Source organism: Stomoxys calcitrans, chromosome 1, assembly GCF_963082655.1.
Source record: "Stomoxys calcitrans chromosome 1, idStoCalc2.1, whole genome shotgun sequence".
NCBI classification, from domain to species: Eukaryota; Metazoa; Arthropoda; class Insecta; order Diptera; family Muscidae; genus Stomoxys; species Stomoxys calcitrans.
In genome coordinates this window covers 727,694-750,076 of record NC_081552.1, presented here as the reverse complement: position 1 = coordinate 750,076, position 22,383 = coordinate 727,694, and the positions used below count along the sequence as shown (strand labels likewise).

The 22,383-nt window shown below is 36.1% G+C and overlaps 1 protein-coding gene and 2 long non-coding RNA genes across 4 annotated transcripts; 2 read left to right on the top strand and 1 right to left on the bottom strand.

The window, feature by feature from the left end:
• Positions 1-381: 381 nt before the first annotated feature.
• LOC106096173 (insulin-degrading enzyme) lies at positions 382-15,905 on the bottom strand. 2 transcript variants are annotated; one of them, XM_013263773.2, is made up of 14 exons: positions 15,740-15,905; positions 15,545-15,664; positions 10,168-10,302; positions 9,836-10,106; positions 9,543-9,771; positions 8,693-9,441; positions 8,260-8,610; positions 7,969-8,200; positions 7,695-7,901; positions 7,468-7,625; positions 7,238-7,372; positions 6,973-7,182; positions 6,683-6,912; positions 382-617 (listed from the first exon to the last, which is right to left on the bottom strand). In XM_013263773.2, the coding sequence occupies exons 1-13, from the start codon at positions 15,799-15,801 to the stop codon at positions 6,703-6,705; spliced, it is 3,069 nt and encodes a 1,022-aa protein (XP_013119227.2). In that variant the 5' UTR covers positions 15,802-15,905; the 3' UTR covers positions 382-617; positions 6,683-6,702. The 2 variants fall into 2 exon arrangements, with proteins under 2 accessions (XP_013119227.2, XP_013119226.2); XM_013263772.2 differs by lacking the exon at positions 382-617 and having other exon boundaries at positions 6,589-6,912.
• LOC106096177 (uncharacterized) lies at positions 599-1,797 on the top strand. The gene is made up of 3 exons (XR_009398790.1): positions 599-1,017; positions 1,075-1,363; positions 1,435-1,797. It is a non-coding gene; the product is annotated as an uncharacterized LOC106096177 (long non-coding RNA).
• LOC106096178 (uncharacterized) lies at positions 4,609-5,303 on the top strand. Its single transcript, XR_001222872.2, has 2 exons — positions 4,609-5,016; positions 5,090-5,303. It is a non-coding gene; the product is annotated as an uncharacterized LOC106096178 (long non-coding RNA).
• Positions 15,906-22,383: the final 6,478 nt, after the last annotated feature.

Genomic DNA, 22,383 nt, shown 5'->3' with positions numbered 1-22,383 from the left:
ATGCTGATCAAAATCTCATGGTTGTATAAATATATAAATATAAAATCGATAAGTATCGATTATCAGCTTTGGAAATCGATAAAGACATTACCTAAATAGAAACTTTTACCAAAATCGCCTGACATGAATGAAACTGCGACTCGCTTTATTCGCATAAGTGAATTGTAAATCTATAAATAAAAATTCTAAGTACATTTTTTTTTTCAATTACAATCGTGATTGAAATGTTTGATATTTTTAGTTAAAAATTGATTCGATAAATTTTTAATTGTATCTGAAGCTATTTTCAATCACAATCGTGATTAAATTTTTTTAAAAGCAATTTTATTTATTATCACACAATAAAATAAATGGTGTTAATTGCCTTAATTATTTTCAACATTGAATTCCGATTTTTTTTTTGTATCATGGCAAGTTATTGGCAAAGAAGACATTCGTTGAGCATATTTTAATTCTACGAATTTAATTGTTATTTAATAATACAAATTGGGAGTATCTATTTCTGCGTCCTGTTGTGTCCTCTTTCACACATATGTAATGTGAAGAAGTGCGAATGAGCCAAATATATGTCTAGTTTCTACCATAGACAGACACATAGCGGCGTGGTAGACAAAAAACTATCAAGAAAAATAGAAAATGTGGTTTTTATTTATCCCTCAATAAAATAAAATGATTCATTAATTAATAATTGTTAAATAAAAACAATATATTTTTAAAAGTGTTATCTTGAAATAGTGTGAAGCAGAAAAAACTAGAATGCGAAAAAATGAAATAAGTACGTTCCAAACCATGGCCAAACAATAAAAGGTGCTCTAATTTGTAAAAGAACCACAAATCATATGGTGCAATCCGCCATCTTGCCATCAAGCTGATAGACATTTTGCGACGTTTTGCATACGTGTGCGTACATGAGAATGCAAACAAAAATCTGGCGGCTGTTAACAGCTTTTCGCGTGAGACCACATTTATAAATCCGCCTTGGTTCCAAACGAAACAAATTTGAGGACATGGAAGAAGGTAGACGAGGTATTAATAACCATTATTTTATTTTAATATGTTTTTATCCCTATTGAGACTATATTGGCTTGGAAATCGATGCTGATGACGGAAGATAACAAATGCAGTATGCCTTCATGTGGATCTAGATTTCGTGGTATTGTGCGCAAAACGCTAAGATTGGTATTTATTTCAATTTCAATACCACTCCCCTTAGCTGGTTCATGTCTGGAATTGTGTCTCCACCTAAGAGCCGGTATCTGTTAGACGCGAAAGCAGTGCAATGACAAAGGAAATGCTTCAACGTCTCATCATCTTCCCCGCACGCCCTACACATGCTATCACATGCCGCCCCGATTTCTCATAAGTGAGCTCGTAGTCCTATGTGTCCCATTATGATACCAATAGCAATACTGACCTCTTTTTGCTTCCTTTCAGTAATAACATCGTCTTCTCACGATCTGGATCCCCCCATAGGATTTTCGCAGACCTACGATGTTCTACAATGTCGGACTGCGTCGACCCGAAAGGCTTCGGGTTAACCACGTTTATTGAGGGCAGTCCTCTTGCCTTCGCCGCCGAATCGTCTGCCCTTTCATTTCCCTTACTCCGTTGCCATCCTCAGAGAAGGCGTTAATCTCCTTACACTGCAAGACTGTTCGTGACCTTACCGTCCTGGTTGTTATTGCCCTTATGGCAATTTTACTGTCGGTAAAGATGTTCACACTCGACGTCCTCGCTTTAGCACATCAGCAACTTAATCCAATAAAAAAAATATTTTTAATAATACAAAAATATAAATTATTTCCTTTTATTAAATTGGTAAAACATGTTATTTGAGAGAAGGGACAGTTTTGAAATAAATTGTTTTATTGAGTTTTTCATAAATCCAAGTTACAAAATTATTAATCAATAATACAAATTCATTAATAGATCCGATTTCAGCAAATTTTTTAATTGAATGAATATTTTTCTTAATTGAACCATGTTTTTCAATTTTTTTGTGATTATATTTATAATTGAAATTCTTTTTGCAATTTTTTCTGTGTAACCTTCAATTGATTTTACTTAAGCACATGTAATATGGTGCTTAAAAATTATATATATATATATATATATATATATATATATATATATATATATATATATATATATATATATATATATATAAAGGGTGATTTTTTTGAGGTTAGGATTTTCATGCATTAGTATTTGACAGATCACGTGGGATTTCAGACATGGTGTCAAAGAGAAAGATGCTCAGTATGCTTTGACATTTCATCATGAATAGACTTACTAACGAGCAACGCTTGCAAATCATTGAATTTTATTACCAAAATCAGTGTTCGGTTCGAAATGTGTTCATTCACCGTAACGTTGCGTCCAACAGCATCTTTGAAAAAATACGGTCCAATGATTCCACCAGCGTACAAACCACACCAAACAGTGCATTTTTCGGGATGCATGGGCAGTTCTTGAACGGGTTCTGGTTGCTCTTCACTCCAAATGCGGCAATTTTGCTTATTTACGTAGCCATTCAACCAGAAATGAGCCTCATCGCTGAACAAAATTTGTCAAAATTTCGAACCGAACACTGATTTTGGTAATAAAATTCAATGATTTGCAAGCGTTGCTCGTTAGTAAGTCTATTCATGATGAAATGTCAAAGCATACTGAGCATCTTTCTCTTTGACACCATGTCTGAAATCCCACGTGATCTGTCAAATACTAATGCATGAAAATCCTAACCTCAAAAAATCACCCTTTATATATATATATATATATATATATATATATATATATATATGTATATATATGTATATATATATATATATATATATATATATATATATATATATATATATATATATATATATATATATATATATATATATATATATATATATATATATATATATATTGTTATATTGTGTCCTACATTGTAAAAGGAAGAAGATTTCAAAAACCCATACGTCTCACATTTCGACAAATCGATGGGAGCAAACAATTTTCAAATATAATTGAAAATGTCAATAATTTTTTCAGTATCTCACAAATGTCGCCCGTATAAGGAGAGGAAACTGTTGAAATTTTGTTTCTGATGTTCTTGCCATGACTCGAACCCAGGCGTTCAACGTCATAGGCGGACATGCTAACATCTGCGCTACGGTGGATCAATTAAAAAATTAATTGAAAATTTAAAAAATGTTGATAATTTTTTTTAATTGAAAATATTGTATATATTGTATATTGTACACTGAGTCAATACAGTACACAGTCAATCCGGTACGTACAACCGGCTGCCATGGGATTGATATTATCACTTTCGTGATTGAAACAGTTTTAATTAAAAATTAATTGGAACAATTAATTTCGTGATTGAAACTGATTTTTATTTTTTTTCTGTGTATATATGCAGTGCATCTATTCTCAATTCACAGAGGCAAGTCGGAACAATTTGAAATCTCAAAAAACCTATATAATTCGATTTGGTACATCCGTGTGTTCATCATACATTTAAGTGGTTAATTTCAGCCAGTCTTCAGTTCTACTTGGGCCCAGCAATTAAAAAATTGTTATCGATAAAAGACTTTACATGGCACATCATTGTAATAATAGTGGTGAAAATAAGGGTGTATGCGTCACACATACCCACAACTATCAGTCATGGCTGAATAATCATAAATAATTTGATTTTTTCAATGATTGACGTCTACCTATTACCCTTTACACAAAATTGTTGTAGTCATTACTTGACAGATATTATACAGCACGTTCTGTCCAAATAAAGTTATAGAAAGAGAGAAAATGTGTGGAAAATTAAATGAAATTAAAGAAAAGAAAAAATCGAAGCACCGTTTTTGGCAAAAACTCTAATCAACACGTATACACGATGAGTACGATCATGGTGTGCCGTATAAAAGGCTTATTATAGGCCTATTATACGGCACATTATGATCATACTCATCGTGTGAACTTGTTTATTAGAGCTCTTGCCAAAAACGGTACATCGATTTTTTCTTTTCTTGAATTGTCAATACTTTTCTTCTCTTTTTTAACTGTATTTAGGATTAGTATTCCATTTTTTGTTGCAACTATTTAAAACGATTTCTAATTCAATCCCATGGCAGCCGGTTGTACCTACCGGATTGACCCTGTGGAATCCTTCATCGGCAAGTATTGCCGCCTCAGTGTACAACAACAACGATTTTTAATTGCTTCTTTTAAGTCATTAGCCTAAAAATATAATTTAATTCCTGATTTATTAAAAAAAAAATTATATTAACTTTTATTATATGTACTAAAAATTATTATTGGTAATATTAGTTAAATTTATGAGATTAGCTATTTCTGAGTAGTATTTAATTCCTGATTTATTTTTAAGAAAACTTTTATGAATTGTTAATTTTGTAGTGTTGTAGTCATATATGGTGTAACGACTTGACTAATAAATGAGCAAATTAAATTAAATTAAAAAAGCATTTTAATTTTTCCACATTTTTCATTTACAATTTTTTTATATAGAGTTCGACAGTTGTTCACGTGAAAAGTGAAATGACCCCGAATATAGGCAATATGTTACTCAAATTAAAGGAAATTATGGGTAGAATAAGAGCATGAAAAAAATTTAAACTTTTTAACATACACCTACACATTTTGTTCCAATTTTGTCAAAAGAGGTTCAAAATTCTCAAGGACCTGCAGCCTATATTCCATAAAGATTCACTTGATGAGGGGAAGGACCCCAAAAAAGGACTTCATATTCGTGTTCATGGGCTCAATTTAGGGAGGCGTACAAAAAATTGGGTTTTTTTTTGCCATTTTCCTCGTAAACTGCATTTCTGCCCAGGTTTTGAATGCTGATAAGGTAAAGGCTAATGCTATGCCCACATCGACTCGTTTTGAAAAACATCTCAACCGTTCATACTAGTGTGATGTTTTGGAAATTGCATTTTTTCACACTCCAACGTCAATGTTATGATGCACTATTGTTAACATTTATTCTTTCTTGCTTTTTCGGTAACATTTTCTTTATTTTATACATACATATATTTCTTTTCAATTCAATTTTTATTTTTTTGGCATTATCCAGGACTGTGTTATTTAGGCATTTATTTGGGCTCACATGCTTTGAGTGACTCTTTTTTTTGTGGCAAACGAGTCGTTTCGCTCTTATAAATTGTAAAGGCAAAATGAACCGAAATACCTATCAACGTGAATTGATTCTGAACGATGCAAATGGACTTCTTCATAAGAATATTTCCTCTGATCTCTTTCAATGATTAAATACGCTGTACACAATGTAATGTTTATATTTTGAATTCTTGTCTCCAATATTTATTATCACATTGTGCCATGATTAATAACTTCCTATATTTTTATTAATGGTTAGCGCTCGCTAGCTGCTTTTCATCTCTTTTTCTATTATTTCGCCATGACATTTAAGACGATCTAGACAATGTCTTACTTTGGGAGGAGTAAAGCAGATACTTCTTATTAGTATAGTTCGGTGTGGATTGTTAATGGGCCAAATCGATCCATGTTGTGACCAGCCAATGAAAATTTCAACGTAGCGTTTTTTGACTTTCAAAAACTGTACCAAGTATGGTCCAAATCGGTTCATAACCTGATATATGGGGCTGCCATATAAACCGGCCCCCCAATTTGACTTCCTGAGCCTCTGGAGGACGCAGCTTTTACTCGATTTGCCTGATATGTTGGAGGTGGTATTTTTCTGCGACTTCTTACAGCCATGACAAGTGATCTATAACTTGATATAGCTCTTATATATTTGAAAAAGTCATTCAAAGAACTTGTCACATGCGATCCATGGCGAAGGGTATATAAGATTGGGCCCGGTCAAACTTAACGTGCTTTTACTTGTTTAGTTTTGACGTCTTTTAACGAGAATCTTGACCCTTATACAACAAGTCGGGTTTGGTGCTGTTTCAAAATCCGCTGGTTATTGCGCACCTAAACTGCAGAATTAAAAAGTGGTCAAAAGATTTGCTGGACTGCAGTTTCTGAGCTGCCAAAAACCCGTCGTCAGCAGCGCATTTCTGCTAGTTTTAACTTATTCCGGCAGGGAATAACTTTTAACACCATACAGCTACCGCACGCGTCCGCAGGTTGCGGATGCTTCGAATACGGAGTAGCTGCAACTGCAGTCGCGGACAATCAGCGGTATTGAGTGGAGAGTTTCAGTGAGAGGCCGGACGGCACCGGCTCCTGCTTAAATGCTCGATATGACAAGGCGAGTTATTGGCGCCTTTAAATAACCGCGGAACCGCGGAACGAGCTTGCTTACGGTCCTCGTCATTACATGACGAGGACCGCTACCTCTACTTGCAAATGTGGCTACAACAACAACGCCATCACACAGATCAAACCTCAATGTTTCAGCCTGTGTCGAGCTCACTGCTATACCGTGGCGGGTATTTTAATTTGTAATTGGTGACGCGCAACTATTGAGGAATATTTCTTGGTAGAATAAAATCAACTATTGATTGGTTGATTATTTTTTTTTTATTATTTGTTTGCTGTGTTGTTTTTTAAATAAATATGTAATAGTTGATCCAATACCCAGCAACCTCCTCTTTATTTACTGCCATTAACTTTATTGCGTAAAATGTTCAATACATTGTCTAGAGAATATATACAAATTGAAAACAAACACAAAACTTACATGTATGTATTTAACCGGTATTACAATTTGCTTCGTGCCCCCTTTGCTTTGATATTAAGGAAAGGAGACGAGAGCGGAAATAGCTCTTTGCTAGACTTGAATGCGACTAAGTCAGAAATTCTAGCATGACGACGATCGACATTGGTAGCGATATTCTCATCCTGGTTTTGGGTTGAAACAATATGAACTGCAAGTACCCTTCGCTCGGGGCTTTCAGTGGCTATGAATTTCTTAAAAGGGAAATCAATTTACAATAATGTTTTTTTATATCCAAATTTGTATCTAGTTACTTTATAATACTCGAGCAATTCATCCTTAGTAATGTTGCGCAATATAGCAATTTCTGCCTCGTTTCGATCAAAATGATATTGCGCCAATGAAATTTCGTTATAGAATTGTGAAAACTGCGAAAAAACAGTTTTGGGTTTCTCTCGTTTTTTGACTGCCAACGCTTCTTTATGTCGTTCAAATTCCTCCTCTGGCATTTCCTCTATGACGTTCTGCAAATGTTTGTGTTGCAGCATTATGGGTGCGGCAAAGGTTTTAAGTACTTACCACATAGTTTTGCAAAAATGACTCAATACGCTCTTCTACAAACGATGGATGTTTCGTTGATTGCACAATGATTCTTATGCCGTTGGCGCCATTTACTTTCCTCGGTCCGCTAAAGACAATGTAACCCAGCTGCTCCTGTTGTTTTCGCGATGGATGATTTTCCAAATGAAAAAAAAAACGCAAATGTAATTTGTATTACGACGACAATTTAATAACGATGTGCAGCGTACCTTTGTCCTTAAACAATCGTAACATGGCTCTGTTAAAATTTGCGAGATAAGATTTACCATATTGTTGCTGCGGTCAGATTGCTGTCCGCACTGAATGTACAATTGGGTGCAATTACTCTTATGGAAGTCATTTTCTTTCTCGAACAAATAGCTGTCGCCTTAGAGGTTTTACGTTTTAATTTTCAAAAAATTGACTTGACTTGAAACACAATTAGGTTAATAAATACCTGGACATAGTTTATATTCCCTTTTAGGTAGCATTTGCCTAGCCAATAACGGCAATACTCGGGCATTTGTGTCTTCTAGTCGCTTATTCACCATACCAGCTATCTCCTGAGCTTTTTGTTTTGTTATGTTGCCGTAAATGAAACATTCGGTGTGTAGTCGGGAGAAAAACTCTTTGGCGTAACTCAGAACCCTCTCGTATGTCACCACTTCCCAAAGACAGAATCATAGCAATATTAACTGGACTTGGATCAATGACTTTGTTCTTCTACTTACACTCAATAGCGTCTAAAAGTTCACAATTTGACCATACGTTCTCAGCCAAAAGCAGGGTTAGGTAGTAAATTGAATGTTGATATGGTTGTTCAGCATTAAAATTGGCCAAATCGCGCTTATACTCCTCTTTGAGGATATCAAAGCGTTTTTCGTTCGCCTCAAAGTCAAACAGATGACCGAGAAGCTTATCCAAAAGAACCACCTGTTTGTCATCGTATCCTCTTATAGCTATCTGCATATAGACGTTCCGTGCCATTACTAATGCATTTAAATTATTTGTGTCTTACTTACGTCAATTCCATTCGACTTATTTCCAACCTGCAGCTTCAAATCGGCCAATTCCGCATCATATAAATATTCATTCAACTGGTCTCTAATAAGAGACGCCATGAGATAGTTCAAATTGCAATTGAGAGGATCCAAATATGCAATCGGGTTGGACATATCGAATGACATGCAGGCTTTTGGCTTCAAATAGAAGTTATCCTGCTTATGCCATACTCGTAATATAGGAGTATCCATAATAATTACGGGATGTTTAGATAAATCATGGTCGAACGGAGCCAGGTCGTACTTTTCGGGTATAAATGCATTTGGGAGCGGAAGAGCCAAATTTTTATTCAACTCACACTCCTCCCATTTCTAAAAGGTACGTTACGTAAAAATGCAGAATATTAAACATAAAAAGCAGATGCGTGTGTATTAATGTATCAAATTAACTAACCTTCATAGTTTCCCTTTCTATTTTCAACGTTGTGTACTTAGTTTGGTAGTACGGTTCCGACATATCAGCTTGTTCTGCGTAGCTTTGTCCAATTACTATTACACGGCATTTGGATGGTATAAGTTCGTCCAACAGCTTTGTTATTAACTCTGGCTTCCACTCATCGTTTAAATAAGGCGCTGTTAGCACTTGCTCTAATGGGTATACCTGCATACACGAAACAACGTTGGTTACTAACTTTTCTGGTTTCTCCTTCTCTTTGAACCGGAATCGCATCTCATTAATTTTGACACATTCATCAAATATCCATTTCTGTGGGCCAAGTTCGCGCAGCATTTTAAAATATTGAAAAACAATTTGAATAATGTCGTCAACATGGTCGACACCATCCTGTGTGAGAGTAATGTGAATTTCAAAAAATCCAAATCCATTTAGAATATTTTGATGTCCGGCTAGCAGATCATTAGACCAACCCAATCTGCGCAACTCTGACAGTATGCTTCCTTTTCCCTCATGTCCTAGCAAATGTGTGAAATAGCTATCTGGAGCGGTTTTATAAAACTCTGTGAGATCATCCGTCGTAAAGCTAATCGTTATGGAACGCAGATCTTTGACCGGCACAATAAGTACTTTCTGCCCGTACTGATTATCGTCATATGGCTGACGTGGCCAATTTGGTATTTGCACGCTTTTATTTTCGATTTCCGCGAATTTCTGTAGCACCATCTCTTCAAGTTCCTCGAGGCTATCTAAAAACAAAAGTTAACTAATTATGAGGTTTTCTTTAGAGACGTTAGATGTAGATGTGTAGGATTCGACGCAAAGCTTAGGAATTACTAAATATAAGTACCTTTTCCAATTACTGCTAAACTCATTATGTTTGCAGAGTACCACTCTTTGTGAAATTTGAGCAATTCATCTCTTACTTCTATATTTTGCTGCTTGGGAATTTCATAAAGTGTGCGTTTACTCCCGCTCCCAAACTTGTTATACGCATGACCTGTCTTCGCCAAGTGCCTATGCACTTGTTTTATACGCCATTCATCGCTCGAAATGTTCTTTTCGTGTTCTGAATTAACCTGTCCGAAGAAACTTCCGGTGTTCAACTGAATTAAGAAAAGGAAAACAAAAAACAATTCTTACAGCATTGATTTCACGTTCTGTGGCACTCGGTGTAAATAATGGGCCGATGAAGAATTGTGCAAATCGATCTAATGCGCCGTCTAGTTTATCTGGAGCAACGTAGAAGTGATATTTAGTCATCAGAGGATAGGTGGCTGCATTAGACGAACCCCCACTTTGCGAAAGATACGTCGTGTAGTCGTTCTCGTTCGGATACTTTTCTGTGCCTAAAAATAGCATGTGCTCGCAAAAATGTGCCAGTCCGGGTAGTGTATCCGGATCCGACATATGCCTGTAAGAAAATCAACTATAAATATGGCGATGGTCGAAAAATGAAGTAAATTTCAACTTACCCAACTTGCACGGATAAGGCTGCGGCAGAAACGTCGGTGCCAACGTCACTAACGAGTAGAACTTTGAGGCCATTCTTTAATTGTAGTCCCCTATACTCTCGATTATCCTGTTCGCTTTTTTCAATGTTATTTAGCCTGAAAACATTGCAAAACAAAAGCCTCCAACATAAATTTACTGCCGATTATGTTTACTTAAATCATATCCCTCTGTAATATTAACAACATTTAATTTAAGTGGCTGGAAGGGGGTCAATGTTGGAGGACATCAACGTTAGAGTGTAATTATATGCAGACGATATAGTAGTACTGGCAGAAGAGAGAGTGGTTTTGCAAAATATGATACTTATGCTTAAGGAGTATTGTATACAATGGGATCTTATGGCTAATCTGGAGAAATCAAAGACAATGGTGTTCGGAGGTCGATTACCTGGAGAAAATAAATGGTCATATCGAAATCAGAATATAGAAAAAGTTGTTGTTGTTGTTGTTGTTGTAGCTACATCTTCATGTTGAGGTGGCGATCCTCGTCAAGCTCTTGTATGAGTTCCGGTCCGAAGGACCGATCGCCGCGGGAACCATTTGGCCATTGGTTATTTAAAGACGCCAATAACTCGCCTTGTCATGTCGAGCATCATAGGCACTCGGGATTTATGCAAGAGCCGGTGCCACTCGGCTGCCGTTGCAGCTACTCCGTATGAACTCGAGATGTTTCAGCCTGTGTGGCGCTCACAGCTATCCCGTGACGGGATATAGAAATAGTAAATAAAAATTGTTACTTGGGAGATATGCTAACATTCACGACTTTATAGCAAATAGTTGTGGCATGTGGGAAGGATGTGTAAGAGCTCTCAAATTGGCCGGTCTGTGGTTAGTTATGTAGCGCCAGTGTGGTCTCGTCAACTCTGTGACACGCAGTGGAATAATAATCAGAATGCCGCCCTTCGAACTGTGACGTTCTCATGTCCTAAATATCCTACCAGTGCGAAGACATAACTACAAGACATACCTTTTGGGCTGTTATCGCAGAGACCATCCAGATCATCGTCCAGAAGTCTTAAGGTAGATCTACATGATCTAGAGCATGAGGTTCAGCGCTACAAGAGAGAACCTCTAGATAAAGCGGCATATTAAGTGGGTCCAGACAACATTCATGCCGTTAATGTAGTCCTTGGAGCACGACCGCCTTCCATTGCGCCTGAAGTAATTGACCTCCCTCGCCAAACCAGAGTAGTTCTGGCTCAATTACGATACGGCAGATACAGCCGCCTCAACTCCTACAGACCAAGGACTGATGCCGACGTGCAGGATGTCCCGATTGTGACCTGGGACCATACGACACATGTCACCTGTTTAACTGCCCAGCCAGACCTACTCCACTCAGACCCAGATCCCTCGGGACGCACCCCATCTTAGTCGCCGAGTTCCTGGATCGAGACACTCAACAGAATCAAACAGACGAAAGAACAAAACAAACTGAAACAACAAAACACGGAGATCCAATCTGTGTGGGGTTCATTGCTGTCACGAGAAGCTGTAGAATGCTCCATACGGAGTAGTTGCAACGGCAGTCGCCGATAATCGGCGGTATTGTCCACAAGAAGGCTGCAAAGGACTGTTCCGTTGGATTTGGTCAACTAATTTTAAGCAAATCATTAAAAATTAGAGTGTAATTGTCGAATTACTTCTCAACTATTGTGCTTACTAATGATAAGTATTAGTACTAAGCAGATCATACAAATATTGTAAAAATACTAGATGAGCTTTAAACTCAATTGTAATAGAAATAAAATTAAAAAAAAAACCAACCTCGGTATCGCCTATTGATTTCTGAATGGCAGTTCTTTGTAAATGCAATCCGCTTATGAAACTCACTGCCCCCACCGATACAATCCACAGGCAACGCAAAACACTTTAAAAAGTCTCTCATAAACTATTTTCAAGGAAATACACCAATTTTATATTTTTTCTATTCTTGTATTATAAAAACATAAAATTTGTTTTGATATTTTTTCTGTATTCTAATTATTTTTTTTTCTTTTAAAGAGTTTATGCTAATTTGTACTTATTTTTTTTTTTTTTTTTTGTTTGTAACCTTTTGTGAACCATCATTGTTTACCAATGTTACTTCGCATACTATAATTATAAGATAATTGAAATCTTGTTGTAGGTTAACACAAACAAATCAATCAAATTAAATCAGATAGATATGCCAAGGCAGAGCCGATTTAACGTTGTCCGTGTCTCTGTCCGTCCGTCTGTTTTAATCGCTCTAAAGCCTTCAAAAATTGAGATATTGGGCTGAAATTTGGCGTCTTTTTGCTGCACGCTGTTTAAGTTCTTGCCTTGCTTCTTGCTGCCATATAGACCGATCTGCCGACAAAGGGTCAAAAACCCATAAAAGCTTTAGTTATTAACCGATGACGCTGACATTTTAATCAGTGAATTGTTCTAAGCCTCCCGCAATACCGTCCCAAATTACGATCGGACTTTATCTAGATATAATTGTCTCGGATTTCTTTTTTTTTTGCAATGCCAACCAGCTAAGGACTTGTTTTACTTTTTAATTTGTAATTGAGTGCGTAGTTAAGGCGAGTAAAGTAAGTTAAGGCGGGGAAGCCAATTGAATTTTCGTATATGAATTTGATTATGTATAAAGTTTGTATATACATGTAGGTATAAGTTTTTCTATTTGGGAATATGTTCTTAGCAATGCGTTTTTGGCCACGAAGGCTTTTGTATTACTATCATAAATAAATAAAGAAAAAAAATTTAGAGTCTAAACGATCGTTCTTGTTAAATTAATATATAAAATTTGCAATCAAATTTATATATACATTTTTTTAAAGTTCAGTTAAAAAAAAATTATTGAAGCATTAAATTTTTTAATTGAAAACGACAAAAACTTCAATCACAAGCGTAATTGAAAAAGGCTGAGTTTCAGTTAAAAAAATGATTGAATCAATTAATTTTTTCATTTTATTATATTCAGATAATGCAACTTGAAGCCACACAGTGGCCAATTTAAACAAATTACAATGAAGTACTTCTTATGTTTAATATACAAAATATATTAAAATATATATACTATAAAAATTTTCTAAATTTCAATCACGATTAAAATTCAAAAAAAAAAAAATCCGTATTCAATTAAAAAACTTATTGATTCAATTAATTTTTAATTAAAACCACTTTTAGTTTCAATTAAAATTTTAATTGAAAAAGTTTTCTTGACATTTGTTCTTTGCTGTAGGGGGCGAAGTAGCCTTTAACTGAATGTACTTAAGCAATATATTTGAATAACGATTGTGATTGACAAATTTTTCACATTCAATCAAAAAATTAATTGACTCAATAATTTTGGCAAAAAAATTCAATCACGACTGTAATTGAAAAAAAATTATGTTCAATTAGAAAATGATTAAATCAATAAATTTTTTAACTGAAACCGATTTTATTATTAGTAAAATTTTTTAACCGAACATTTTTGTGTGATTTTTTTCTGTGTACGCAGTGCACCTTATGTAAATAATACTGTTCAACATTTAATTGCATATACCCAACTATGAGTGAACTAGGGATTAGGTAAGGTAAGAGTGGCAGTCCTTTACAGACTCAATTAGACAATTTTAGGTTCAAAATATTAGAAAGTAGTAACAACACAGAAAATTAACTTTGTTTGAACTTTTTTCAGTCAAAAACGTAAATAAAAATTCCTTTTTATTTCATTTGTCCCAACGTTTCGTCAATTTTTGTTGACACCTTCAGGGGATACGTAATAAATTAGGATATATGCACATGCATTTTTTCCTCAAAAGCACATTCATTAACAAGACGACATTAATTATATTGGAGACAACTTAAATTTTAATATCATAGATCTTTATAATGCAATACAGTAATTTATACTGTTGAAAGCTTTGGGAAGTCATGTTAGTTCTGATTTTTTTTACTTGGTTTAGCTGTTGCTTGTTTATTTTTCATAGTCACAGCTAAAGCAAATTCAAACCTTGTTTAGGAGAGTCAATTAGAAGAAATAGAGCTAATTAGCTTATTAAATGGTGAAGTAAATATAGCTGGGAACAATTTTATAATAATGTTCCAAGTGTATTAAATTACAGAAAATGTTTAATTCATGAATTTCTTTGAAATAAAGTAAAAAGTTATATCAATTTCATAACTTCGAAGAAATTGCAACATTAATGTAAAAATAATAAACTCAATTGTTAATTGGTTGGGAAAGGCAACTTTAGATTAATGTCACATAGTCAATATGGTTGTTGTTGTAACCATATTTTCATGTGGGGGTGGCGATCCTCGTCAAGATCCTTTAGGTAAGCAAGCTCCTTACAGTCCGATCGTCGCGGGAACAGGGTGGACATTGGTTATTAAAATGTTGCAATAACTCGCCTAGTCACATCGAGCATCGTAGGCACTATGTATTTGTGCAAGAGCCGGTGCCACCCGACCTCTCACTGAGACTCTCCGCTCGATACCGCTGATTGTCCGCGACTGCAGTTACTGCTACTCCGGATGGACCATTCCACTATCCGTAACCTGTGGACGCGCCCGGTAGCTCGCAGCTAAGCTTCTCTTGACAGCAATGAACACCACACAGATCGGACTTCAATGTGCCAGCTGGTGTGGTGCTCACAGCTATTCCATGTCGGGTATTCTTATAATCAGTTTAAAACTTGAATTTAATTTTTGGAAATACTATTAAATACAATAATATTTTATTTATTTATGTATTTATTAAACTTACAGTAAATACAAGCTTAATAGAACAATTTAGCATTAGCTACATATTCATAAGAACGAATAAATTACTACTACTACTACATTTTATTTGATTTAATTTAAAAGTAAACTGCTCCTGGTAGTTTTTTTGCGCTCTTACCATTTGTGGTAGATGGACGAATCACTAATTCAGTAAATGTTTGTACAATTATTACGGGGAGTGCAACTCTATTTTCGGGACATTATATAAATATTTTAAGGATAAAACGATCTACGTTATTTATATGTGATACAAAATGCCGGTCAAATGCTGACAATTTTCCACGTATGTTTTTTAAAATAAACGGCAACAGGTTATAGAATATATGTAACAAAAGGGGTTAAAATGCCCTTTTAGAGCCTTTGAGACTATGATAGACAAGCCTAACCTAGAATTATACTTTCGTATATATTTCTTTAAACGAATAACCATAAATCATATGGAATTACGAACAACCTTAAACTGACCAACAAATTTTATAATAAAGCGAATTTTAAATTTGCAATTGCCGTAAAGCTCCTATGTCAATAAAAAAAAACTGAAAGGCTCAACAAAAATTGTGTGAAGCACCGACACAAATAAAAATTGCAACTTTATTACCTTAACTTCACGTGGGTATCAGTTTGATTTAGACTCATAGTTGGTATTTCCTTTGTCGAATATTTATTCCTGTTCACTGTGCAAATTGACGAAACTAGCTGGCGATGATGATGCGTCTCTCTGTGAATAATATGACCAAATAACTTAACTCTCATCGCATCAAAGTTATGATGTCATCTTCAGATTTTCACTTACACACTTCTTATTATTCCTAGAGCCTGGCGAAACTGGAGTAAGGCAAAAGATCTAAACAACATTAAATTCTTCGTAAGATCAAATTCTTTATAATCAATGAAACTTTGTAAATATTAAAATAAGCAATACGAAGTAAAGGTAATCAATCAGCTGGGATGGAAAAGCTACAACTCCAATTGGCCAATTATTCGTATAAACGTAAAGAAATTTAGTATAGTTATAGGCTAGGCAAATTTATACAAACTAAAATCAGTATGTCAGCTTATCCAATTTTAGAGTTGTATCTAAATTCCACTAGAACGTCAAAAGCCAATTTGGATTTAAAAAGGTGGTCTCACGCGAACAGACGGCCCCGTTTGACGGTTTTAAGATTACAGATTTTTGTTTGCATTATCTTTGTTGTTATTTTCTTTCTCGTATATCTAGGCAAATTTAACAACGAAATCAACTATACAACACTGTGGATGGTGGCGCAACAGACTTCGAAATTTCACACTAACAAACAAATTCCCACTGGTGAAGAAATTTTAAAATCCACAGCAATTGACGTTCTAGTGGGATTTGGAAACAACTTTGGAATTGGAAAATTCCATCAGCTGGGCTAGTGACTTTACTTGTTATAAATTTGCCTAGCAGCATATTATCTGCTCATGTACGCACACTTTCTGCACATGTATAAACGCACTCACACAAATTTCTTTGTGTGTGTTGGCAAAACGTTGATCAGCTTGACGGCGATTTTCCCATGTAGTTTTTGGGTTTGATTCGTTTTATTTACCTGTCTTACGGGTCGCAAGCTTAAGCCCATTTTCGAAATTTCATACGAACAACTGTCAAGACGCACTATAAAAAATGGTGACGAAGATAGTGCGAACACAAGAGGTACTACGTTTGTGAACACAAACAAAAGTCAAACAACAACAAAGACAACAGTTGTTGTTGTAACAGTTTATTGTGTTCTATCTATCGTTTGCTTGATTCTGCATTTGCGGAACGTAATTGAGCCAGAACTACTCCGGTTTGCCGGGGGAGGTCAATTTCTTCATGTGCAATGGGAAGCGGTCGTTTTCCAAGGACTACATTAACCCGGTAGCCATTTACCGCATCTGCTACCGTGTCTGCATGAATGTTGTCTAGACCTGCTTGATATGCCGCTTGATGTAGAGGTTCTCTCTTGTAGCGCTGAACCTCACGCTCTAGATCACAAGATGATGATTTGGATGGTCTCTGCGATAACAGCCCAAAAGGAATTGCTTAGACAGCATGTATTTAGTTATGTCTTTGCACTGGTAGGATCTTTGTCTCCTGATGGAGATGGTCCACATGAGAACTGAGGAGACAGCCCGTCGAAGTTCGGTGGGCGGCATTCTGGAAGATCTGAATATTATTCCACTGCGTGTCACAAAGTTGACGAGACCACACTGGCATGATACGGGAGAAGTCGTGGGGGGTCACATAGTCCGACGACGACGCTTGTGTCCCACTGCTGGCTATTTTCGCACATCACCTTGCGACATATCCAGTATGACTATACTCCCGTAGTGAAGCGAGGCCAGAGCAAGATCGGAAATGTACCCACTCCGTGCACCGGTTAAACATCACCGACACCGACCGATAATGGAGGCGGTTCTGGTAAACCGAACAGAACCAGGGTCCGGGATTCTTTTCAATCCCGGCACGGACCAGAAGCGTGCGGAGAAGGCGCTCCGTGCCTCTCCCATGACAAAAAAAGACGAACGCGTACACTGAAGCGGCAGCCCTTGCCGATGAGGGTTCCATCGGGTCAATCCGGTGCGTACAACCGGCTGCAATCTGATCGACGTTTTGCCCACACGAACAAAGAATATTGTGAGCGTGTGTGTCTACGTGCGCGTACATGAGCAGAGAATATGCGCGAAAGAAGATAACAACAAAGAGAATGCCAACAAAAATCTGACATCTTAATATTGTCAAATCTGGCCGACTGTTAGCAACTGCCGGTAACTTTTTTGTTTGTTTTATTGGTTTCAGTGATTGGTTTTTATTTATTTATTTCTTAATAGTTATATATAAGCCTCCCCGGCCAAAAAAGACGTATTACAACGATATATACTACTAAATAAACATTAAAAGGTTAAATACTTCACAGCTACAAAAAGATGTATGATTCTTAGCCTAATACATTTTAATTGGCTCCCCAGCCATAACATAATTATGCAAAAATTTAAACTGTTGGATTTTTGAACAAGTCCCATGTTAGCCATACAAAAAGATTCAAGCAACTACAATACACTAAGTTTTATTGTAGAATAGAAGTTAATAAGTTTTAAGCGAAGAAGTTTAAAGGGCGAGCAAGTGTGATTTTCATCCACGAAGGGAAATAAATACCGAATACAACTGACGCAAAATACCATAAACACGAGAATGAAGAGAGTCAATATGACAACCGAAATTAAGGTATTTATCGATCACTATTAACAAACATTTAATCCTTTCAACAAAATTTACTCTAGAATTCCCCACAAAGGCTGTGTGTCGAATGGTAGCAAAGTTGTAGGCATAGTAAAAATATGACGTTAAGTGTGGTGAATAACTTTTGAGTAGCCCTAGTCAGTAGATTCATTTGCGTTTTGGTAGCCAACTTACGTGCGGCATAACTTAGCCGCCTACATTGTCGACGTCATTAAATTTAAACGACTTATTTGACATAAAATGAGTAAAATTATTGTTTATTATCATTGGCAACGGAATTCTAAAAGGCTGTTAATTAACAATAATGGAAATAAGTACAGTTTTGTGTTTGTAGTTTATTGAAATGATGGCGCCGCTGTTTAATGATTTTTCTATAACGGCGTCAATATTTTGTTTAACTGGCATGAGTTATGTTCATCATTTTCATGTAAAGGCTGGTACTACGTTTTTTTTTTGGGAAAAATTTCCCTAAATCGTTCTTTCAGTGGTTTGATAAGATTACCACATTTGATTTTTTTGGGTTTCTTTGGCCAACATGTTGCCATTTACACATACAAATTAATATGGCACCAACCAGTTTATCAAATAAAAATAATTAGATTTTGTAGTATTTTCGTATGCATTAGTTAAAAAAGCACAACTTTTCAAAAGTGTTTGCTACCACTTGTATAAACATAATGTTGTTTTAAAAGCAAAACCAAAAGAACAGCGCTTTCTTTCACAATCGATATTACTTTAGATTTATTACAATCGCTTGTTATGAAAGAAACATTTATTTTAGAAGTATATTTATTTATATTTTAATACAAACAGTTTCTTCCACAAATAATATTTTTTTCCATCCCGAGCAAATACATGTGAGGAAGATCACTAACACTAACAAACACTTAGTTAGTGTTAGTGTTTATTTTACGTAAGAAAACGACTTGTTGCGCAGCGACAGTGGTTGTGCTTTTTTTGGGCGCCGTGAATTTAACAAAACAAAAAAACAAGTTATAGTAAGTTTTCATCAAAATTTTCCCCAAATTTTTTTATATGGAGTTTCACCGCGAAAACTGAATATTCGACCAAACTTAAACAATAGAAAAAATGGAAGCAAATTTTGCATTTGCATTCATTTTTCGTGAAGTAATGGTTCGTGATGACGGTTCCATGTACAAAACTTCCTAAAATTGGGAAATATTGTAATACAGATGTCATTAAAATAACATTATTTGTCTAACTCGCCGTGTTTTTCTCTTTTCCAAAGCAAGACCTAAAATATATCCATATTGCAACATTCGCATTTGCAATAAATCTGATAGCAGAAATGGAAAATATTTTTAAAAAATATTCATTACGCAAATAATTATTATTTTCTGGCTTTTTCAAATAGTGCTCTACCGCAATTGTTATCTAGCCTGCAAGCAGATCTAGAAAACTTAAAGTTATCCCTTAATTTCTCAACCATAGTACCAAAGCAAATATAATTAAATACCTTAGTCAAGTCAAGAGACAAAAGGACACAATTATTCCCATTATTCAAGCTATTCCGTATTGACTCAGTAAGATGAAGCAGCATAGATGTCGTGCTGTGACCTGATCGAAACGCATATTGGAAATCAACAATTTTATGCCCAACACCCAACAGTATCTGGTCTTTAAGAATATGTTCGAAAACTTTAGAAATTACTGAAAGAATTGAAATAGGTCTTGGATCATTAGGACCACGAATAATAGAAGACTTAGGAATTGGTACTACATGCGAAAATTTCCATACATAGAATTAAATAAATGCAAAATCAAATCAGAAGTATAGGGAAATAAAAGTTAAGAAACTTGATAGGAATACCATCAACACCAATGGTCTTCGTCTTAATTTTTCCTAAAGCTACCGCAACATCATCTATATTTACACAACGAAAGGAAACTGCTCTCCCATATCGAGAAATTATTCAAAAGCATTATTAATAGGTCGTTTAGCTCGAACACCGGAACCAAAAAAATTGTTAACCGTATCAACATCACCATCATCGCCAAAGCAACCAGAATCCTTTAGAACACTCTAAAAGCCCTTGGAATCTAGACTACCAAATAGTTCAGAATAATATCTATTTCTTTTCTTTCGCATAACGGACTTGGCCTTGTTCCGATATTTACAAAAAGTCGTCCAATTCTCAGGAGTACGATGCTCTTGATATGCACTATAGGATAAATCTCTAAGATTCTGAGCTGACAAAGTTTTCTTGCGCTTCATCCAATCACCACCATCATTATGAATCCTTTTCCAAGGATAAGATCATTATGAAAAAAGAAGGATGCCTAATCAAAGGCATATAAGCACTGCATCAAACCGTCCCAATCAATATTTCCATAATCCCGGTACCTCAAAAGCCGCCAAAATGATATTAAAAGATGAAAAAATAAGTGCGTGATGAGAAATGGATGGACACTGAACTTGATTAGAGTATTCGCCTTGATTAGTAAATTCGCCTTGGCCGTATCGGCGAATTGCTACAACAAAGCATCTTTTTGGGAGCTTGATATGTCACCGTTTGTAAACAGGGCGAAGAAAATTCGATTCGCCAATCAGAGCATGAAGTAAGAAGTTTATTAATTTTTTAATATATATCACAAATTTAAAAATGTTCAAAATTCTTATTAGCTCCAGGGACATTACTCACAAAACCACCAAGACGTCAGGTTTAAATTGTATTTTCTAGGTTATTGTAGCGTTAAAATAATTACCAAGTGAATGCTTTAAACTTCCACGGCAGATCAGGATAGTTTTGGCTCAATTCTAATTGGGCTGGGATTGATTCCAACTTCATAAACGTGTGTCTCGATTATAACCAGGGACCACACATCACATACGTCAAATGCATAACTCTCTGGTGGACGTGGGGATTCCTCCTGAATTGAGTTCATACGATGTTAATGGACAGGATAGTTTTCCACTTGCAAAGGGCTTAAATAGGAATATTGTGGGAAGAGCTTAATCACCACAAGGACGGTTTTTGGCTCTTGGATATTTGCGGTATTTTCAGGTCATTTGAAAAGGAAGGTATTAAAGTTTGTTGGCTGCGAAACTGACGTTTTCATCTTGTTGTGTTGCTGTCAGAGTGCATATAGTATGCTGCCAAGATTGGTTAAAGGGCTTGACATAAACCACCGAAAGATAATGTGGGTGCTATTCACCAATATGTGGTAACTTGGTGTGTTCAGGGGACCTCTCGTGATGGGGTGGAACTACTGCTCTGAAGCTGAAAGGGGTCCTGACAAGCCATTGCAATGTCAGGACTTTTACGTCGCGGTTGACACATGGCAGGATTCACTGAATAAGGTTAAGCCAAGCGATCAGCGGACATAAAATTTTTTTAATTTTTGACAGAACTTGGCATGGAGAATGTAAACTTGTTCCCCTTTTACATTCATTCTTTGTCTACGTTTTCTCCTATTTGGTGACATTTTCAATAGACAGATTTTACTTCCTTTATGATGTTCATGGGGCCTATCCACTTTATACTTTCGCAAGTGACCGATCCTCCTATTAGTGCAATGCGGATTTAAAAAGGTGGTCTCACGCGCACAGCTGTTAACAGCCGGCCAGGTTTGACGGTATTAAAATGACAGATTTTTGTTTGCATTCTCTTTGCTCTTTTCTACGCTCATGTACGCACACATATACACACACGCACACAAATTTATTTGTGTGTGTTGGCAAAACGTCGATCAGCTTGATGACAACATGGCGGATTGCAGCATATGATATGTGGTTGTTGTACAAATAAAACCCCTTTAATTGTTTCGCCATGCAATTAGTGAATCCTGGACACATGGTGGACTTACACGTTATAGACGGTTGAGCACTTATTGTGGCACTGCCTGAAATTGCGGGAGTTGGTGCAGAATTATGGTTAAACGAACATCTTTTTTCCCGTTGTTGTTGTTGTAGCAGTTTATTGTGTACTATCTTTCGTCTGCTTAATTCTGTTGAGTGTCAAGACCCACCTCCGCAACTAAGATGGGGTGCGTCCACAGGGATCTGGGTCTGAGTCGAGTGGGTCTGGCCGGGCAGTTAAACAGGTGACGTGTATCGTGCGCTCCCTGCTTACAATCGGGACATACATCTTGCACGTCGTCATCAATCCTAGCTCTGCGGAAATTAAGGCGACTGCATCTGTCGGAACGTAATTTAGCCAGAACCACTCTGG